At 42.1% G+C, this 20,996-nt stretch overlaps 1 protein-coding gene across 5 annotated transcripts in view; it reads left to right on the forward strand.

The window, feature by feature from the left end:
- Window positions 1–6,723: 6,723 nt before the first annotated feature.
- Window positions 6,724–20,996, forward strand: part of tmem131 (transmembrane protein 131) — a 99,007-nt gene continuing 84,734 nt past the window's right edge. For all 5 annotated transcript variants that reach the window (XM_034180642.1, XM_034180645.1, XM_034180644.1 and 2 more), the window contains exons 1-3: window positions 6,724–6,962; window positions 16,262–16,323; window positions 16,455–16,495. In XM_034180642.1, the coding sequence (XP_034036533.1) occupies window positions 6,788–6,962; window positions 16,262–16,323; window positions 16,455–16,495 (278 nt within the window). In that variant the 5' untranslated portion in view covers window positions 6,724–6,787. The remainder of the gene's footprint in view (window positions 6,963–16,261; window positions 16,324–16,454; window positions 16,496–20,996) is intronic.

The following is a 20,996-nucleotide window of genomic DNA, read 5'->3' on the forward strand; positions in this document are numbered from 1 at the left end:
AGGGCTTTTTTATAGAGCAACAGACTCTTTTTCCAGGCTAAGTGAAGATCTTCTAAATTAGTGAGACGCCATTTCCTCTCCAACTTACGGGTTATCTGCTTTAAGCTACGAGTTTGTGAGTTATACCACGGAGTCAGACACTTCTGATTTAAAGCTCTCTTTTTCAGAGGAGCTACAGCATCCAAAGTTGTCTTCAATGAGGATGTAAAACTATTGACGAGATACTCTATCTCCCTTACAGAGTTTAGGTAGCTACTCTGCACTGTGTTGGTATATGGCATTAGAGAACATAAAGAAGGAATCATATCCTTAAACCTAGTTACAGCGCTTTCTGAAAGACTTCTAGTGTAATGAAACTTATTCCCCACTGCTGGGTAGTCCATCAGAGTAAATGTAAATGTTATTAAGAAATGATCAGACAGAAGGGAGTTTTCAGGGAATACTGTTAAGTCTTCTATTTCCATACCATAAGTCAGAACAAGATCTAAGATATGATTAAAGTGGTGGGTGGACTCATTTACTTTTTGAGCAAAGCCAATAGAGTCTAATAATAGATTAAATGCAGTGTTGAGGCTGTCATTCTCAGCATCTGTGTGGATGTTAAAATCGCCCACTATAATTATCTTATCTGAGCTAAGCACTAAGTCAGACAAAAGGTCTGAAAATTCACAGAGAAACTCACAGTAACGACCAGGTGGACGATAGATAATAACAAATAAAACTGTTTTTTGGGACTTCCAATTTGGATGGACAAGACTAAGAGACAAGCTTTCAAATGAATTAAAGCTCTGTCTGGGTTTTGGATTAATTAATAAGCTGGAATGGAAGATTGCTGCTAATCCTCCACCCCGGCCCGTGCTACGAGCATTCTGACAGTTAGTGTGACTCGGGGGTGTTGACTCATTTAAACTAACATATTCATCCTGCTGTAACCAGGTTTCTGTTAGGCAGAATAAATCAATATGTTGATCAATTATTATATCATTTACCAACAGGGACTTAGAAGAGAGAGACCTAATGTTTAATAGACCACATTTAACTGTTTTAGTCTGTGGTGCAGTTGAAGGTGCTATATTATTTTTTCTTTTTGAATTTTTATGCTTAAATAGATTTTTGCTGGTTATTGGTAGTCTGGGAGCAGGCACCGTCTCTACGGGGATGGGGTAATGAGGGGATGGCAGGGGGAGAGAAGCTGCAGAGAGGTGTGTAAGACTACAGTTAGTGGTTGAAGTGGACGCCTCGGACTCAGGGATAGGAGCTGTGCTTTCCAAGAGCGGGAGGACCGATAAGGTCCTTCACCCGTGTGCCTATTTTTCCCGCAGGTTGACCCCGGCCGAACGGAACTATGACGTCGGCAGTCGAGAACTCCTTGCGGTGAAAGAGGCTCTTGAAGAGTGGAGACATCTGTTGGAGGGAACGTCCGTGCCATTCACGGTTTTCACTGACCACCGGAACCTGGAGTATATCAGGACCGCCAAGCGGCTGAACCCCAGGCAAGCCCGCTGGTCACTGTTCTTCGGCCGTTTTGACTTCCGGATCACCTACCGTCCCGGGACCAAGAACCAGAAATCGGATGCCTTGTCCCGGGTACATGAAGATGAAGTCAAAACGGAGTTGTCGGATCCACCGGAACCCATCATCCCGGAGTCCACTATCGTGGCCACCCTCACCTGGGACGTAGAGAGAACCGTCCGGGAGGCCCTGGCACGAAGCCCGGACCCTGGGACTGGGCTGAAGAACAAACTCTACGTCCCACCAGAAGCTAGGGCTGCAGTCTTGGACTTCTGTCACGGCTCTAAGCTCTCCTGTCATCCAGGGGTGCGAAGAACCGTGGCAGTTGTCCGGCAGCGCTTCTGGTGGGCGTCCCTAGAGGCCGACGTCCGGGATTATATCGCCAGGTGCAAGGCTGACCATCGCAGGGCTTCGGGACTGCTCCAGCCGCTGCCCGTGCCCCATCGCCCCTGGTCCCACATCGGCCTGGATTTTGTCACGGGCCTCCCGCCGTCCCAGGGCAACACCACCATCCTCATGATAGTGGACCGATTCTCCAAGGCGGCCCACTTCGTGGCCCTCCCGAAGCTCCCGACGGCCCAGGAGACAGCGGACCTCCTGGTCCACCACGTCGTCCGGCTGCATAAGATACCATCGGACATCGTTTCGGATCGTGGTCCCCAGTTCTCCTCGCAAGTCTGGAGGAGCTTCTCCTGGGAACTGGGGGCCACGGTGAGTCTCTCATCCGGGTATCATCCCCAGACCAACGGGCAAGCAGAACGGGCCAATCAGGAGGTGGAGCAGGCCCTGCGTTGCGTGACAGCCGCGCACCCGGCGGCCTGGAGTACCCATCTGGCCTGGATCGAGTACGCCCATAACAGCCAGGTGTCGGCAGCCACCGGCCTCTCCCCTTTCGAGGTGTGTCTAGGGTACCAACCTCCTTTGTTTCCGGTGGTTGAGGGAGAGGTCAGTGTGCCCTCGGTTCAGGCCCACCTACGGAAGTGCCGTCGGGTGTGGCGTGCCGCCCGTTCTGCCTTGCTGAAGGCCCGGATGAGGACGAAGGCCCATGCAGACCGTCGGCGGACCCCGGCCCCTACGTACCGGCCAGGGCAGGCAGTGTGGTTGTCTACAAAGGACATACCCCTTCAAGTGGACTCCCCCAAACTGCAGGACCGGTACATCGGTCCGTTCAAGATCATCAAGGTACTCAGTCCAGCCGCAGTGAGGCTTCAGCTTCCGGCCTCACTGCGGATCCATCCCGTTTTCCACATGTCCCGGATTAAGCCCCATCACACCTCACCCCTCTGTACTCCCGGTCCGGCACCACCTCCTGCCCGGATCATCGATGGCGAGCCGGCTTGGACTGTGCGCCGGCTCTTGGATGTCCGTAGGATGGGCCGGGGCTTCCAGTATTTGGTGGACTGGGAGGGGTACGGACCTGAAGAACGCTCCTGGGTGAAGAGGAGCTTCATCCTCGACCCGGCCCTCCTGGCCGATTTCTACCGCCGCCACCCGGACAAACCTGGTCGGGCGCCAGGAGGCGCCCATTGAGGGGGGGGTCCTGTTGTGTGGGCCGCCAGAAGAGGAGGTACTGCTGGCCCACCACCAGAGGGCGCCCTGTCTGGAGTGCGGGCTCCAGGCACCAGAGGGCGCAGCCGCCTCACAGGAGCAGCCAGGGTGACAGCTGTCACGCATCACCTGCAACAGCTGTTACCAATCATCTGATCGGCAGGAGTATATCAGCAGGATGACGTCTCCACCTCTTTGCCGAGATATCGTTTCTACCGAGAAGGTAACGTACTCAGCTAACTGTTTGACAGTGATCTTTGTGACTTTGTGCATTTCTCTGAGAGAACTTCCCAACGAGAGGTGGAGGTAGCTTACCTGCCGTTCGGATTCCTGGGTGCGAACGCGCCCTCCTTTAACTGTTCTTTATTCCTCGCCAGCAGTACCAGGTCCGACACGCGGAGGCAGTGGCCACCTGGGAGTTCGGGACTTGGCGGCTCCAGTATTCCCGGGGTCTGGTGGCGGAGGAAACCGTGTGGTTCCGGTTCTACTTTGGAGAGGCGTCTCCTATCTTCGAGCCTGCCCACACGACACCTGTGTGAATTTGACTTTGTCCTTTATTGTAATCTGTTGTCCTTGTTGTGCATATTCACAACAGTAAAGTGTGTTATTTGACCTATTCCATTGTCCATTCATTTGCGCCCCCTGTTGTGGGTCCGTGTACTTACACTTTCCCAACATGAGCAAGGTGTATGTAACGGATTAGTAGTTACAGTCACGAGGCGCCGAACATCTACAGGAATCCTGAATTGGGACCTGCGCCTCATTTAATGACCGGGTCAAAATTTCCTCTGAAATTTTTTTTTTCTGCCAAATGTATTTGATCCATTATCAAAATGTAATTGGCATGCAGTGAAAGCAGCAAACTTTGCTGCTTTTACTGTGCAGCCTGCAGCCTGCCGCAGCCTGACATGCGCCTCAGGCTGCGGGTCCCAGTCTGAGCACTGTTTTAAATTTAATGTTTTGAGAAGACCATAAAGTGGACACCATTTGACTTATGCAATTTGAAACTGTGGATATAAATACTTTATTCTGAGAATAGCCAGCATTGATTTCATTAACATCCTGGTGTGAATAAGGTATCACCACATGTGTAGAACTCAAAAAGAATGATAGGTTGAGTTTTCATTAAAAAAAAAACAACAACTGCAATGTAGTAAAATGTATTCATAAATGTGAAAGAACAGGCTCTTAATAATTATTAACTATCGCATACTGTATTTTTTTTCTCTGAATTTTCTCTCAAAAATTCTTGAAAGGGTAGTTGTAAAACAGCTAACTGATCATCTGCAGAGGAATGGTCTATTTGAAGAGTTTCAGTCAGGTTTTAGAATTCATCATAGTACAGAAACAGCATTAGTGAAGGTTACAAATGATCTTCTTATGGCCTCGGACAGTGGACTCATCTCTGTGCTTGTTCTGTTAGACCTCAGTGCTGCTTTTGATACTGTTGACCATAAAATTTTATTACAGAGATTAGAGCATGCCATAGGTATTAAAGGCACTGCGCTGCGGTGGTTTGAATCATATTTGTCTAATAGATTACAATTTGTTCATGTAAATGGGGAATCTTCTTCACAGACTAAAGTTAATTATGGAGTTCCACAAGGTTCTGTGCTAGGACCAATTTTATTCACTTTATACATGCTTCCCTTAGGCAGTATTATTAGACGGTATTGCTTAAATTTTCATTGTTACGCAGATGATACCCAGCTTTATCTATCCATTAAGCCAGAGGACACACACCAATTAGCTAAACTGCAGGATTGTCTTACAGACATAAAGACATGGATGACCTCTAATTTCCTGCTTTTAAACTCAGATAAAACTGAAGTTATTGTACTTGGCCCCACAAATCTTAGAAACATGGTGTCTAACCAGATCCTTACTCTGGATGGCATTACCCTGACCTCTAGTAATACTGTGAGAAATCTTGGAGTCCTTTTTGATCAGGATATGTCATTCAAAGCGCATATTAAACAAATATGTAGGACTGCTTTTTTGCATTTACGCAATATCTCTAAAATCAGAAAGGTCTTGTCTCAGAGTGATGCTGAAAAACTAATTCATGCATTTATTTCCTCTAGGCTGGACTATTGTAATTCATTATTATCAGGTTGTCCTAAAAGTTCCCTAAAAAGCCTTCAGTTAATTCAAAATGCTGCAGCTAGAGTACTGACGGGGACTAGAAGGAGAGAGCATATCTCACCCATATTGGCCTCTCTTCACTGGCTTCCTGTTAATTCTAGAATAGAATTTAAAATTCTTCTTCTTACTTATAAGGTTTTGAATAATCAGGTCCCATCTTATCTTAGGGACCTCGTAGTACCATATCACCCCAATAGAGCACTTCGCTCTCAGACTGCAGGCTTACTTGTAGTTCCTAGGGTTTGTAAGAGTAGAATGGGAGGCAGAGCCTTCAGCTTTCAGGCTCCTCTCCTGTGGAACCAGCTCCCAATTCGGATCAGGGAGACAGACACCCTCTCTACTTTTAAGATTAGGCTTAAAACTTTCCTTTTTGCTAAAGCTTATAGTTAGGGCTGGATCAGGTGACCCTGAACCATCCCTTAGTTATGCTGCTATAGACGTAGACTGCTGGGGGGTTCCCATGATGCACTGTTTCTTTCTCTTTTTGCTCTGTATGCACCACTCTGCATTTAATCATTAGTGATCGATCTCTGCTCCCCTCCACAGCATGTCTTTTTCCTGGTTCTCTCCCTCAGCCCCAACCAGTCCCAGCAGAAGACTGCCCCTCCCTGAGCCTGGTTCTGCTGGAGGTTTCTTCCTGTTAAAAGGGAGTTTTTCCTTCCCACTGTAGCCAAGTGCTTGCTCACAGGGGGTCGTTTTGACCGTTGGGGTTTTACATAATTATTGTATGGCCTTGCCTTACAATATAAAGCGCCTTGGGGCAACTGTTTGTTGTGATTTGGCGCTATATAAAAAAAAATTGATTGATTGATTGATTTGAAAAAACAACAGATTATAAATTTAGGATAAATTACTTATCATGAATTTAATTTTCAAAGTGGCACTAATGACAACACTCATACTGAACATAATTTCGCTTGCATAGACTGATTTTGGAGATCAAGCAATAATTGCAGATGGGCTTTCTGAGGTCCCAGATAGCTTTTCTGATTTCCTTTTCTAACTTTCAGAATTGAGTAAATTAGCATATGGTCCATTGATACTTATGTGTAGACACTAGTCCCTAGAGGTAACTATTTTTGGTTTCAAATCTGGGCAAATGCAGTCCCAGAAAATTCCAAATGTGACAAACAAGAAACAGGTGTTGTAAACAAGTCAATGCTGCTAAAAATACAAACTTGCAGAAACAAAGATTCTGACATACTATTCTGACATGGTTTTGCATATAAGACTGACACGGTTTGCACATAAGACTGGCATAGCATGTTTCAAGTACACACATATATGTCAGAAGGTGGGGGGGAACATACCATATTTTGTCTCCCCTGGTTGAAAAGGTGGGGGGACATGCCCCCCATCCGCCAATAAATTGCACCCATGCATATTTGACACCCATGCTTGTAGCGTGAGGACCTCACTGGCTGAAATTAAATCAGCCTGTAGTTAAAGATCTTTAAAACCTGACTCCTGTCAACAGGGGGCAGTATTCACACTGCGCATACATGTTGCCTCGGAGGAAAAGAAGAAGTGAGTGAGTTCACTTGCAGTTGTGTGTGTGTGTTTTTTCTTCCCCCTCCAGGTTATGATTGACAGAGTCAGCGGAGCTTCCTTCGGTCACAGGAACACGAAGCGCCGCAGCATGGCGAGTCCAGACGGAGCGCAGAGTTTTCGCCACTCTCACACAGCCACATCATGTGGCGCCCTGTTGAGGATTGTATTTATTGCTTTTATTCACGCGGCGAGGGCAAATAAGCAAGGTTTGTAACTCGGCTGGTGCTAACTTCCGCAGACATTTCCACGAACTGTTTGTGGTTACGGGTTAACTTTGTCACAGCTAACGTGCTAACAACCTCGCTAAGGTAGGTGCCTTCCAAACACTGCTGAGAGGTAGCTTAGTAATGCAGTTCATTATTAAAATGTTACCAATAAGTAGCCTGTTTCAATAAGCGCTGGTAGCTTGGTTGTTAGTTCCTTTTGATGGCTAGGTTAAGCTAACAGTCCACCTAGCTAACATCTAATATTACTAATCAACAAACTGCAGGTTGTTAGCTTCACGGCTAATACGAGCGGCAAAGAAGTTAGTGTGTGATCTTAATGCGTTGGAATGAACAGATGACAGCGCAGTTTGCAGTCATGTTGAGGCAGCATTATCAACCCTGTTGCAAGCAGGTTATCTGCCATTACTTCCTCAAATGAAGGAAATGCTGCTCGTCAGTCAAATGACTTATTTGTAAACGTGGCTGGCTGAGCGATTTTATCTTTGGATCTGTCCGCACACAAGTGCTGTTTATCGTGTGTGTCGAAAAATGTCCAGCTGTCAGATTTTCTGATCATATGTCAGTGACAAACCTGCCAATCCTGGGTGGACACATGTCTGAGATGAACAATGCCAACATCGACACGTCTGATGCCTATAAGTGTCTTACATGAGCTCAAAAAGGTTACAGTATTTCAAACCTCTAGCTTACAAGGCATGCAAATTATGAAAAAGCTGCATTTGTTTATGAAGCAATGTTTTTATTTTTGTGTCCTCTGACCATGCACCAGTGGTTTCTTGGAAATATTTTGCAAGCAGAGGCATGGGACTTTTGTTTCTGTGTACTGATTTGCACAGGCACAAATTGATGCTGATGGTGAACAGAAACTGTCTGCAGGTACAGAAGACCTATCCCAAAACCTGAATTCTGCAGGCATCGTAGAAGCATAGAGAGCTGTAAGAAATGTTTGTATACATGGGTGAAGAATTGTAAGTCGTCATGTGTATCAAGGTTAGTGTTAAGAAATGGAAGTGGCTATTCTTCGGTAACCGTATTAATACTGTTCGTATGTAGCACAGCTTTGTTATGTGTAGGGGTAGGATTAGTGGTTGTGGTTAATGTATTTTGGGAATTGAGGTATCAATAGCAAATACATATATGTAGCCTCAAGATCACGTGACCTATATTGATCAATGACAGGAAACCGTTGTGACCTTTCAGTCGTGCTTTTTGTCTATTTTTTGTTTTTTTATTTTTTTATTTGTTACAACTTTGGTTCCACACGGAACAGTGGCTTTAAAGTTGGTGCACATTTTCATTCTGTGGCATCATGGATGTGGTAATGCATTTTATATAACGGCTGACTGGATCCTTGTCATTTGATTAGTGGCTTATATGTCATGTGACATGGGTTATTGGTACTATTTGCCATTGTGTTTCATTGACTGTGCAATAGTTCTTTTTAGTGTGCAGTTTTGATGTTATATGAAATGTGCTATTGCATGCCCCGACCACCGTGTATGCTCACACTATCGGGGGCGGCGTGTAGCTAAACATGAGTTTGATTTGCTGACGGACGACAATTTGAAGAAGCTAATTGACGATGCTAATTCTTCTAAAACAATAAACCCCCAAATCCACTACACTGTAAGCCATCTGGAGGCATGAAACTGGACAAATTTGATGTGATTTTTCACTGGAGTGAGGAAAGCAGATGGCAGTCTGTACACAGTCTGTGCATGGCATCACGGACTACATCGTCAGAATTGTGGTTTGTAATTTGACTGAGAACAATTTTGGACTCCTATTTAAAGTTCGTGTTGGGCTATTGACGTCAAAGTACCAGTGATGAACACCAAAATGTAAGTCCCTTTTCTGTTTATAAATTAATAAAATATCACATGTAATAAAGGATAAAATAAAGAGCTGAAGTTGTTTGTGTGAAATTTCCCATAAAAGCGGGTTTGCGCGCAGTTAGATTTTCACCAAGTCCCGCTAAAAAACATCATGAGATGATGCCACACTATAGCGGCGCTAGATGGCAGTATAACTGCGTGGCACCATTGTTCCATTGACTAGGAAGAACCCTGCATGACAAAGATCTGTTTTCGCAGATCTGTTTTCATTCTTTCAATGGAACGAATATTTCATTCGAGGAAAGATGGAACATGACATTCAATGAGGCAAAGCTTTCACTTTGAATGCACACCTCTCTTACTGCATGTTCTTAAAAAAAATGAATCTTTTTGTTTCACCAGTTTGGGGTTAGGTACATACTGTACTACTACTGTATACTTTCCACTGTGCATTTGCAGGTGGAAAGTTGTGAGAAATGGCATGGAAATAATTGTTACAATTGGTCGTAACAATAGCCACTGCATGTTGATGATCTGTCAGACAAAACAAGACAATGCAGATTTCAACTGGGAAATCTTATTCCTGGGAATTCTGATAAAATTTAGCAAAATGTTTAACGCCATAATATTGAAAACTTGGAGGCACACATTTTCGTGGATGCTTCACTAAATGCCTCGAAACCCCCTCCTTTTTTTTTTTTTTTTTTTACTATTTTTTTGGGGGTGCTGGGAGGGGGGTGTCTTGATTGCACTTAAACACATTTTAATAGTATTCTTTCTGTGCCCGTTGTTTAGTTGTCAGACAACACTGGATCAGTAAATGTTGGTGACTGGCTTGATATTGTTCAAAAATATTCAATACTGGGATTCTGTGTATTTCATCATGGGGAGGGGTGGTGGGGTGTTAGTGATGTACTCTTAAATTGTGAATATCACTGAGTTTTTAAAATGCTCTTTTTTACGACATCGTGTAAGTTTTATAAGTCCGCGGAAACTGATCTGTGTGTTACAGATACAAATCAGTTTCCTTGGATCCGTGGCATTTCGCGGAGGAAAAATGCCTTACTCAAAGCGTAGCTGTTCCGACACTTGTCATAAAGCAGCACTGATTGGTTGCTGCGGCGACGCTGTGTGGCTCCTGTGCGACGCTGAAGCCAAACTTAGCATGTGGATATCCCAAACTTTTAGAGCTTTCAAGTTTTTAAAAGAAGATTTGTGCAGCATGTCTGTCACGGAGCGACGTCGCACAGAGAGATCGCGAGAAAGACAGTTTGAAAAAGTCCTATAAGGAAAAGATTCAGTGGAATTGTCTCTGGCTTCATCAACACACCTGAAAGATAAAAGAAACGGGAAAAGTGAAGTGTGCTCTCAGGAAAACCCTGCTAGAATTTTTCTCTCCCTGGAAAATAAACATTCTGCTGTTAAAACTGGATTTTAGACAAGATTATGTGACTTTTTTCACTAATCTAGACTTTCTCTCATTGTAAAAAAGACATTGTGGCTTTGAATGGATTTAGGCTGCATGAATTTACACAAGAATATAAGTGACTTGTTACTATAAGGTATATTATTGATATTTTACCTTGATTTTCCAAATATTCTACAAGCTTTAGCGGTGGTTTTTGAAATGCTGTAACAGTCTTTTCAGTCTTCATAAATTTCATGTAGTTTAATTGTTCTGAGTTAATGCATAATTTGGTTTGCAATTAAAAGGAAAATCATTCCAGGTGCTACTTCCACGTCGTATTCTGTTATTTCAACATCATCATTGACAGGTCAAATAAAAGGTTGAATATAGGATCATTTAAATATCCACTAATTTTGAGATTTGTTCTTCCAGGAGATGCTGAAAAAGTATCATTAGATAAAAATTTAATTCTGGGTGCCTTACAGGGCTGTACCCCCTCCAGACCCCCTGCAAACTTTCCTCGGATTTCACAATTTTCATTTCACAGCCCTGTGGTACCAGTGCAGATAACTTTACTTTGATAGTAGTTCCTGAACAGAGAGAGAGACAGCTTGCGCTCTCTCTCTCTCTCTTTGTTCCTCTGTCTCGCTTTCTCTTTAGAATGCAGAAACAACAAACGGGGATGTTTAAGTATGCTTGTGAGTTTAAATGGCAAAAATTTCTTCTTTTTTGGGGGGTGGGGGAGCACAAAAAATTTCTTCTTTTTTGGGGGGTGGGGGAGCACAACGGTCTCTGAATTTTGCAATCTGACGAGGCAGCAGTGTGTCTCGCTGTATGTCTAGAAACATGAGTGATGTTTGCTTTCATGTACCATTTTGAGAACAGAGCACAATTCCACAAAACCCCCCAAAAAGTAGGCAGCAGTGGACTGTGAGAGGCAGAAAATAGGTTTATATAGTGGCAAGGGCTACATACGTGGCAGTTGGCATACAGTAAACAACCGTACTTAACTATAAGCAAGACTAGGAATGCAACCATACGCCATTGTACATCAGCCTACGCAGGGACTATGCTAAATCTGTGTGATTTTTCCGGCGTACTTGATACACATCACAACGCAACTGTATGCAAGCCCGGTGTGAAAGGGGCATAATTTGAAAAGTTCAACACATTTAAAATATACAAACAGGAGAAATCTGGGGTGGAACCTGTAGTGATGTACGATATGACCTAAAATTCATATAGCTGTATTAATTGAATTCACACAGTAATGGTGTGTGTGTGTGTATATATATATATGTGTGTGTATATATGTGTATATATATATATGTGTGTATATATATATATATATATATATATATCACGATATATTATGTGTTTCTGAATGGGTCTCTTAGCAAAGGTAAATTGATCAAAATAAATAAATAAAAATGACAACAACAAAAAAAATAAAAACATATCATGTAATTTTTAACATTTCTTATGCAGATCTCAAAACTACTGTTACCATTTGCTGGAAGGATGCACGTCTAGATTTGATGTTTTGGTGAAAGAATTAAACTTATGGTCAGCGGCTGAAGTTTCATCTCTTGAACACTAGATGGCACACCCGCTCTGAATACATGAACTGCTTTCAGGACGGTCACTTCCTCATTTACAAACATTTTTATAAAAAATACTTAATTTACTCATATCTGAAGTCAGTCTGGGTAAATTGACGTTACCTGTCTGATTTTGTCTTTCTGCTCTGGTTAAAAAAATATTGCGTTATTAAATGGGGCGCTTTCTCAGATATTTGATTCACGTCGTGGCAGAGCCTCCGCCTTCCCCCAGTACATCGGCTGAAATAAATAAACAGCTTTGCAAATATCAGCGACAGAACTGGCGTCTCACAAACTTACAGGAACAGCAGTGAGAGTCAGTCACCTCATCTCAGAACACCCCTCTCCGCAGCAGCAAACTGGTTCACACACGCACACAGCCGGTTCACACACGCACACAGGAGTTTTCCTGGATTGAAAAACTCCACGGCCGTTAACACGATTAGTTAGTGGAGTCCAAATCTCTACCATCGGGAAAAATTAAACCGCACAGGCCTAGAACCTGGAAAAATAGAGAAATCAGTGAAAATGACATGCACGAGTGGTGTCAGCATTATACTATATTGTATTATAAATCACATTAGATGTGCCGATTCATGCACATTAATGTGTATTATTATTATTGTATGGCTTTGCCTTACAATATAAAGCGCCTTGGGGCAACTGTTTGTTGTGATTTGGCGCTATATAAATAAAATTGATTTGATATTATTGACCTGCTTTTCAGTTTCCTTACATCTCCGACATGTATTGAGAGCATCATCAGAGATAGACTGGCTTCTTGCATTGCCTTTGGGATTCAACACAGCTTCATTTGCGCTTGCCATAATAAAATTATTTATTTAATTATAACTACTAATATAACAATTACGTGTATATGTTGGACTCAAACAAATACAAGAATTTTGTTGATCCATTTACATTGTGCAATTTATTCTTGATAATCTGGTTCAACTCGTAAAAAAGTAATCTGGATCTCGTCTCATATGTTTTTGTTTTTTTTTTCTGCATGTTTTTAGACATGTTAGACTTGTGTAGACTGTATCTTAACACTTTTTCATTTTTTCAAAATATCAGCTTTTTACATGTTGATGTAAAAAGAATACCCCCAAAAAGTATATTACATGTCATAAATGTTACTGTAATTCTTTATTAATTTCTAAATTCCTGTTTTCCTTTTCTGCTGTTATAGCAAGCACCCAAATCAATAATAATAATAATCATCATCATCAAGCTTCCCAAGCTTTTCTTGTCTACAGGGCAGATGTAGAGCACATAATTTAAAATAAGTTGTCTCCATGCATGTTGTCCAGGCGTTGTTGCGCTGCCAGCTTCCACTACTCCATTCAAAGAGATCTTCCAAAAGGGAATTTAAATTAATTGCGACAAGAACAACAATGATTAGGAGCAACACAACTGAATCACCTCAAAGGCACTGTAAACATGTCCACTTATGCTGTGGAAGAACAAGAAGTTGCTTGGAATTTAGGAAAACCTGCAAACTAAAAAGGATAGCTTTCAATGTCAGAATCTTTGGAACAATACAGAGATGTCATAATGTTGAGAAATTGGTGGATGCAAAATAATTGTGCCTTTTATGTTTATTAACGTACTAGCATACAAACATTAACATATCAAGCCAATTTTGTTGCAGCTAGAAAGTTTTCTTGGCACAACTTGCAGAAGTTAGAAATAAAAGCTTTCACAGTGTTTTGATTTGACAGGTAAGCTTCAAAGATATTTCATGTTAATAAGTTGACAGGCACTGGGAAGGCCTAACGCTTATCAAGACAAACTTAGGGAATCATGTAATTCATGAACTGTAACTATCCACTTGTCCACTTTATTGCATGAGATACAGGTTGCTGGCAAAGTAGTTCACTTCTGAACCAGGCTGGTACTGCCACTTCCAAAGAAGTGCAGTTTTTTGGCTGGTGGTTCATTCAATGGAATAGCATCTTGATCTTTGGTTATTTTCAGCCTCAGGAGTGAGGAGGTCACATTTAATTACTGGGTACAAATGTATTCAATTAAAAACATACTAAATGTACATGTATGTATGTTTTCTGCTCTGTAGAGTGGGCATCTTGTAGGCATCTTGGTGATCAAATTTATGTTGGTGAATCGACGATAACATGTCAGATGAAACTCGAAGTCAGGATGTTCCGTGACAACATAAAAGGACTTGCCTCCATTTCTCCAGGATTTACAGCAATCGACAACCTTAATCCACCTCAGTGCTGTCATTGGGGCGGATTTCTCATTATTTACAGATTCAAGATGGAAAAAGCATTTAATTTCTGCTTCTTTTTTTTCTCTCATATCTTGCTGCTGTGCAGACTTTTTGAGATGAACTCTGAAATGTACTTTGTATATTTTTAACAATTATTGTGTAAAGATAATTTAGACAGATTTTAAGACACATTTTTCATCTGCTCGCTTGAGTAGAATGAGTGTATAATAAATGCAGAGTTGTGCGCTCAGTGTTTGCCACTCCAGTCTTGTTGATTCATATTGCCAGTAACATGAGTTGATGCAACAACTTTATCTTGAGTTAAAACAATCCTGAGCCTCCAGCTAACAATGGTCTGATTTGCTCCTTTGTCCCCTGTCAGCTCAGCATGGCTGGCCTGGACAGGTATAAACCCATGGAGACTACCATATTTGAGGCAAGCGTTGGACAGACTGATCTTTGTGCAGATGTTGATGTTTGGTTTTCTAAAAGTAGTGCATGAAAATTCTTGTTTGTATGATGGGATTAGTGCAAAACCTAAGAGGAGCACAGTCTGTTGAATTGTTTCCTGTGTGACACTAACAGGAGATGAAAGGACAAGGGGGCAGTCATCTCATAATATTACTTCAATTAGATGAAAAGATTTTTGAACAGATGAGTTTTGTTTTGGGAATATGGTAGTTTTTTTTTGTTTTTTTTTTAAGATTCTGCCTTAATGCTCACTGATTTCAAGGCTTTATGTTTGAACTGCATCTACAGCTGACTCCTACCACTCATCCTCATATTGACAGCAGATTGTGTGAAATTGGGCTGAGTTTTTCAGTGTTCTGAAAAGGTCTTTGCCAGGTCAACTGCTCTAAATGGATCAACTTCTAGCAGGTCACTCTGACAGACTGTTTAAAGTGCATATCTCACTCGAGTCAGTGCTGTCTTTTAAAAAAATATTACTTACCAGATTATAAATCACTTACTCCAAGTCTTTAACTTGTGTGGGACCTGATATAGCTGATAAAAGTAAACGTAGCCACAATGCATCAGAAAAATGCATGACAGATTAATAGTCATTTTCATCCATAATCGTTACGTAACCTTGGGGACCAACTAATAGCAAGCTGAAAGTCGCTCCACTGCGTCTGCAGCCACTTAGTTTCATGCTCGTACTCACGACAGCACGTCAATCTGGGTTGTTTTTTAATATTCAGGACCCCCCCCCCCACACACACACACAAAATCAAATACATTTAAATAAGATTGAAAAGTACAAAGTACAATAAATACATACCCTGAGAGATGACTTGTCTTCCTATGTTCACACACAGCAGCCATGTAGAATATTGTTGCTGCTCCAGTTCCATAGTCATTATCTGTTCTGAAAAAAATGCAAATTATAGCAATACATGACTGTCAGTGTTGCTGCTTCCATTTGTCATTTGTTTGTCCACAGTCATTGATCTGGTAAGCAACTAATGATGTTAAACGGCTTGGATTGGGTTCGGTGTCCATGCCACGTCTCTCACATTAAGATTGCAAAGTCAGTCACTTTCTGTCAAAGTCTTCCTGTTCCCACTTTTAAACATAAGGATGACTCCTGCTCCAAGTAGTTTTGAAGCTGTGCTCTGCTGCATTTCTCGAGTCTTTCCAGGAGGTGTATACAAAACACTTCCACTTCTCCCTCAAAAATCTTATCCATTGGAAAACTGCACAAGTAAAACACCACCACTGCTTGTGATGGACCCTCCCAAAACACATTTGTTCACCATTTTGACAAATTCACTGTCAAAGTCCACAAATACAGATTTCGAGCTGCAAACGGATCCCTAATATGTCACTGAAGTTGACTTTTCCTGCAGGCAAACATTTCTGAGCGTTTATTAGCTGCAGATGAAATCAAGCTAATTTCCCCATGTTTGACTTAATTTCTCAGGGCATATGGGATTAAAAATAAAACAGTACATCAATATTTTCATAATTCTTTACTTGTACATAATAGTCAGCTCATATGTGACATTACCAGAGATATGCACTTTAACACCTTATTAATGCAATTTGGATTTGATGTTTACTTGTTTAGATGTTATAAAATATTTCACATTATATGAGAGACTAATTATTATTTTTCTTATCATTTTTGCCTTAATGTGTGTGTTTCAACAACGGTAATTATACAGTATTTCTGTTTTTTTTGTTTTTTTTTTCCACAGCATTTATTCAGTCAGACACAATTTTAGAAGTTCTACATTTTGGCGAGGGAAGCCTTTTACAGGTGAGTGGTACTTGTTGCAGAAAATTATTCTGCTCAGTATTTCTGTTAGAGTAGGTTGTTTATACAGGTTACAAATGGAACAGCCTGTTAATCTAAAAGTGTTCTAATTAAGTCTTTCTTCTTTTTTACAGGCAGAGTCTGACATTGATTTTAGTTTATATCATCAACAAAGGTAAATATTATTGCTACTGTTGTTGTTGTTCCTTCTGCAAACAAAAATTTGGGTACATATAAGAAACACTGTCCACTGTCAGAGTGCTGTCTAGCTATGAATCTTGTCAACTCCTCTTAAACCATTTGGTGGATCTCAATGAAACTACAATGGCAGCACACCATATGATGATGTGCGTGAAGGAAAATGATTCCGATCTGACACTGTCGAGGGGAGGTAATTGGACTTTTGTGTTTAAATGATGCATCACATTATTGACTTCATAAGCACACGGCCTCCAAAACCACTTTATGGATTTCATTGAAACTTCACCCACTGGGTGTTAAGTAGATCTCTTATTGACTCTTTCTGGCACCCGATTGGTCACTATAGTGACTTTAAGAAACAACAAACAGTCAGACAGCCAACCGGGGTATGCTTTAGTGACTAATCTGTAGCAGTTGTAGCAGCGCATTGTTAAAAGCTCGTGCAGTTGTCCCCATCAGTGCTGTTAGTTTTCAGTAAAAGGTGTTGGGAGTCTGGATGTGATTGAGTCCACAGATTTTTAATAGTTAAAAAAAAGAAAAGGAAAGTTACCCACCACTTTGACCTGTGCACTGCACGCATTTTTTTCCCCATGATGCGCTCTGTCTTTGGTTGCACTGCTAAAAACACCTTATTAACTCCTTTTTTCACCCAGATAGCTTTGTTGCTCAAGGTAGATGATTTAACAGAGAAAGTATGAAACTTTGTGATTCTTAATTTGGTCTTGCTTGGTAGTTTGTGGCACAGCAGCCTAACTACCATGCAACCCATGAATGTTGGTTACAAACAGGCGCCCTGTGGGCCACATTATTCCCAGCCTCCTTTTGTGTGCAGGTTTTTACCAGTTTTCCATGCCAACCAGTTATTTTTTTGATTTCCCTTTTCAAGTCAGAGGATTGCTAATCATTATAATTGCCTGCTAAAGTAAGTGGTTGGAATGAAATGGCTGCAAACTAAAAACATGATGCTGCTTACAAGCCTCAAAATGTACTATTAGTTGTTCTTGTAGTATCTTTTTTTAATCTTGCCATAATAGACACATTTGGCCTCATGGTATTGTCTCATGATGAAAAATAAAATGGTTGGTCATCATTACCACAAAACTGTTTCCATAAGACCAGCGAGAGTCTGCATGATCTCCATCCACTAGAACATCCATTTTGTCAAAGTGTAGAACAGGTAGCTCAGTAGATAGAGATGAACTGGTGTATGTTTTGTAGTGGGCCATCATACGGCACTCATATGCAGGCACTCATAAGGAGAATGTGATCTAAAAATGTAGTGCAGAACCAAATTTCACATACGCAAGTTCTTTCAGGTGCTACAAATGACCCCCAGATCATCAGATACCCCCCCCCCAACAATAGTACACAACTCTTACTGAACTGTGATCTCCAAACCATGGTGTGAACTGAAGTGTAGCTTCCATGTACCGTTCCACCCTTTGTAGACAAGGAGCTGGCCTGCCATTATGTAGACCATGCTACCTATCAACATAATGCAACCATACAGGATCACACTATGTTGATTGCAGCAGTAATATTATGCCTAACATTCATTCATTTTACATACCTGCTTACTCCAATCAAGGGTCACAGGATGGACTGGAGCCTATCCCAGCAGTTACGGGGCGAGAGGCAGGCCACCCTGGACAGGATGTCAGTCTATCGCAGGACCACCATTATTTAACATTGACACACACAGTTAATTATTTAAACATAGTTACTCCATACACATTGAACTAAGAAACAAATGTGTAACACAATTTTGTCTTGAAGGAGCCACTACAAGGTATTGATGCTTGGCCAGTGAAATGAAGTGTCTATCTAAATATGTTGTCCTCTGTACATGGCTGTTGATTCCCCCCCCCGTTGCCGTGTGCTTTTCAGGAGTCACTGCTCTTTGCTCTCTTTGAAGCACCTGCTTTTTACATCAAGAAGGGTTGCCAGTAAAATGTGCATCTCTGCAACACAGATTTTCCAAATCTTGTGTCAGCTGTAAACTGGCACCAGTTGTGGTGTGTGTGTGCGATATATATATATACGAGGTCTGTCAATAAAGTAACGGTCCTTTTCATTTTTTTCAAAAACTATATGGATTTCATTCATATGTTTTTACGTCAGACATGCTTGAACCCTCGTGCGCATGCGTGAGTTTTTCCACGCCTGTCGGTGACGTCATTCGCCTGTGAGCACTCCTTGTGGGAGGAGTCGTCCAGCCCCTCGTCGGAATTCCTTTGTCTGAGAAGTTGCTGAGAGACTGGCGCTTTGTTTGATCAAACTATTTTCTAAACCTGTGAGACACATCGAAGTGGACACGGTTCGAAAAATTAAGCTGGTTTTCAGTGAAAATTTTAACGGCTGATGAGAGATTTTGAGGTGATTCTGTCGCTTTAAGGACTTCCCACGGTGCGAGACATCGCACAGCGCTCTCAGGCGCCGTCGTCAGCCTGTTTCAAGCTGAAAACCTCCACATTTCAGGCTCTATTGATCCAGGACGTCGTGAGAGAACAGAGAAGTTTCAGAAGAAGTCGGTTTCAGCATTTTATCCGGATATTCCACTGTTAAAGGAGATTTTTTTTTAATGAAAGACGTGCGGATGGGTCCACGCGTCGGGACGCAGCCGCCGCGACGCAGCGCCACAGGAAAAACACCTCTGTTGAAAGCCTTAAGGACAAGTTAGAACATGTTAAACTGTTAAACAATTTCTCATATACTCACTCCACTGAAAGCCATCAAAAGCCGCCTGGATTTTACAAATGGTTATCAACACGGAGGTGTTTTTCCTGTGCCGCCGCACCGCGTCGGCTGCGTCCTGACGCGCGGATCCGTCCGCACGTCTTTCATTAAAAAAATCTCCTTTAACAGTGGAATATCCGGATAAAATGCTGAAACCGACTTCTTCTGAAACGTCTCTGTTCTCTCACGACGTCCTGGATCAATAGAGCCTGACATGTGGAGGTTTTAAGCTTGAAACAGGCTGATGACGCCGCCTGAGAGCGCTGAGCGACGTCTCGCACCGTGGAAAGTCCTTAAAGCGACAGAATCACCTCAAAATCTCTCATCAGCCGTTAAAATTTTCACTGAAAACCAGCTTAATTTTTCGAACCGTGTCCACTTCGATGTGTCTCACAGGTTTAGAAAAAATTTTGATCAAACAAAGCGCCAGTCTCTCAGCAACTTCTCAGACAAAGGAATTCCGACGAGGGGCTGGACGACTCCTCCCACAAGGAGTGCTCACAGGCGAATGACGTCACCGACAGGCGTGGAAAAACTCACGCATGCGCACAAGGGTTCAAGCATGTCTGACGTAAAAACATATGAATGAAATCCATATACTTTTTGAAAAAAATAAAAAGGACCGTTACTTTATTGACAGCCCTCGTATATATATAAATAAAATCTTTGATGATCCTCTTGAGTTTTTTCACACCTTTCTTCCACAGAAAGAGGTGAAACATGAGCCAAGTGATAAATGAACCATCTCAATCAACCAGTCCCCCATGTAATTTTATCCTTTTTGGTGAGAGTGACTGCTTCTCACCCCACCCCCAACTTTGGTGTGTCTGAATCACTTTACTCAAGAGGGTTTTTATTATACACTGTACATTGGACAAAGCCTGGGTGACATCACACACAGGTTTTTCATATAGACCCGGTACCGCAGACCAAACGGTCCCCCCTGATGACGCAGTTCACAGATTAGCACCTCGTTTCTGCTTCATGCTGCACATCAGTCATCATCTATCTCAGCTACAGATATCTGAAGCTTTAGTATAACAATCATTTCCACACAAATTCAGCATTATTTTATCACAAAAGGTGGCAGAAGCGATCAGAGCGCCACGGCTAAAGGAGCTGCTAGCTGATGCATTTACTGCGCGTCGGACATTTCAAAACGTTACAGAATTTCACCTCGTTTCTGCTTAAAACGAATGATTAGATGATTTAAGAGGTTTTACCTTCATCATCTGATGGTTAATAATCCCATTAATCCATTTGATTGCTTTGGGTGAGGAGACTCTGTCTTAGACGTGCTGCTGTGGTCTGAAATGATGCATGCGCAGATTCAAAAGGCGGACCAACTTTTAGGGGCGGACTGTTCGTTTTGTGACACCAGAACAGCTGATATGAAGCCCTTGTCTGGGCGTCGTCATGTTGGCAACAATGACATTACTGACTTTGTCCACATCAGAGGTCTCAAACTGACACCCCTTATGCATAGGCCTTCATGCATGGATCTGCATGTTCATTTGGCACAAAGTTTACACTGGATACCCCTTCCTCATACAACTCCACATGACATGGAGAATGGGCAAGGGTGGCCTTGAACCAGGTACCTTCTACTCTCGAAACAAGCATACTAACCGCTCAGCTACCATCACTCAGCGCATATATTGAAGCAGAGATGTCTTAGATGATCCCGTCAATTTCACCACTCAACAAGCCATATTATTCTAGGTGTTTGTAATAAAATG

The sequence above is a fragment of the Thalassophryne amazonica genome, chromosome 10 (assembly GCF_902500255.1).
Source record: "Thalassophryne amazonica chromosome 10, fThaAma1.1, whole genome shotgun sequence".
NCBI lineage: Eukaryota > Metazoa > Chordata > Actinopteri > Batrachoidiformes > Batrachoididae > Thalassophryne > Thalassophryne amazonica.